At 41.4% G+C, this 827-nt stretch overlaps 1 protein-coding gene across 1 annotated transcript; it reads right to left on the bottom strand.

Annotated features, from left to right (window-relative positions):
- Positions 1-7: 7 nt before the first annotated feature.
- LOC119343197 (11-oxo-beta-amyrin 30-oxidase-like) lies at positions 8-543 on the bottom strand (the record flags this gene model as incomplete). Its single annotated transcript, XM_037614309.1, has 2 exons — positions 282-543; positions 8-166 (listed from the first exon to the last, which is right to left on the bottom strand). Coding segments are annotated over exons 1-2 (393 nt in total), but the record flags the coding sequence as incomplete, so codon positions are not given.
- Positions 544-827: the final 284 nt, after the last annotated feature.

Below are 827 nucleotides of genomic sequence, written 5' to 3'. Positions count from 1 at the left end.
CGCTTCCCCAAATGTCAGGGTCATGGTGCATGAGTAGTACGGAGAGCTCAATCATCATGCCAGCTGGGTACCTTTTGTCTCCGATTAGCACCTCCTTGCATGTCTTCCGGCTAAAATGAATGCTTGGAGGATACAACCGAAGAACCTCGTAAAGGATCATGGTCACCTGCATGCAAATTACAAACGTATAAGGAAAGGGGGGCATATACCTCCGATAGAAAAGTTGGTGTCATCATATAGAGGATCAAAAAATGAAGTACTTCTGGCAATTCAATATTTACCATTTTAAGTCGGTTTAGACCTTCGTATTCAGGTTTGTTTTTCCCAAATAAACCTAGGACCTCCTCCCTTGCACGGTCCTGCCACTTCGGATGCATGCTTAGAACGATCATGGTCCACGTGAGTAGTACTGATGTTGTCTCCATTCCTGCAAAGTAGAACGTCTTGCACTCCTCGATGACATCTTCAATTGTCATCCCCATGCTGGATTGACCATTGTCATATGTGTGCCTCATGTTTGACTCTAGCAATAAGCCAAGTAAGTCATCTTTGGTGCTTTCTCCTTCCTTGACAGATTTAGTTCTTTTTGCAATTAAACCCCGTAGAATCGATTCAACCTCGTTGTTGACCTGATACATCCTTTTATTGTTTGGGGTTGGCAAAGATCTGAAATGTAGCATGCACTTCCCATTACAAAGAATGTTCATTTTTAAGTTATTACAAGTGCAACTGTTACAAAGAATGTTCCTTGTTAAGTTATTACAAGTGTAACTGTAATTTCAGTTCCCCGCATAAAGAAAAAGGAAAACTGTAAATTCAGTTGGTAG

Source organism: Triticum dicoccoides, unplaced genomic scaffold, assembly GCF_002162155.2.
Source record: "Triticum dicoccoides isolate Atlit2015 ecotype Zavitan unplaced genomic scaffold, WEW_v2.0 scaffold118801, whole genome shotgun sequence".
Taxonomy (NCBI): domain Eukaryota; kingdom Viridiplantae; phylum Streptophyta; class Magnoliopsida; order Poales; family Poaceae; genus Triticum; species Triticum dicoccoides.
Note: the sequence above shows the minus strand (reverse complement) of the source record. Positions and strands in the feature narration are given on the sequence as shown.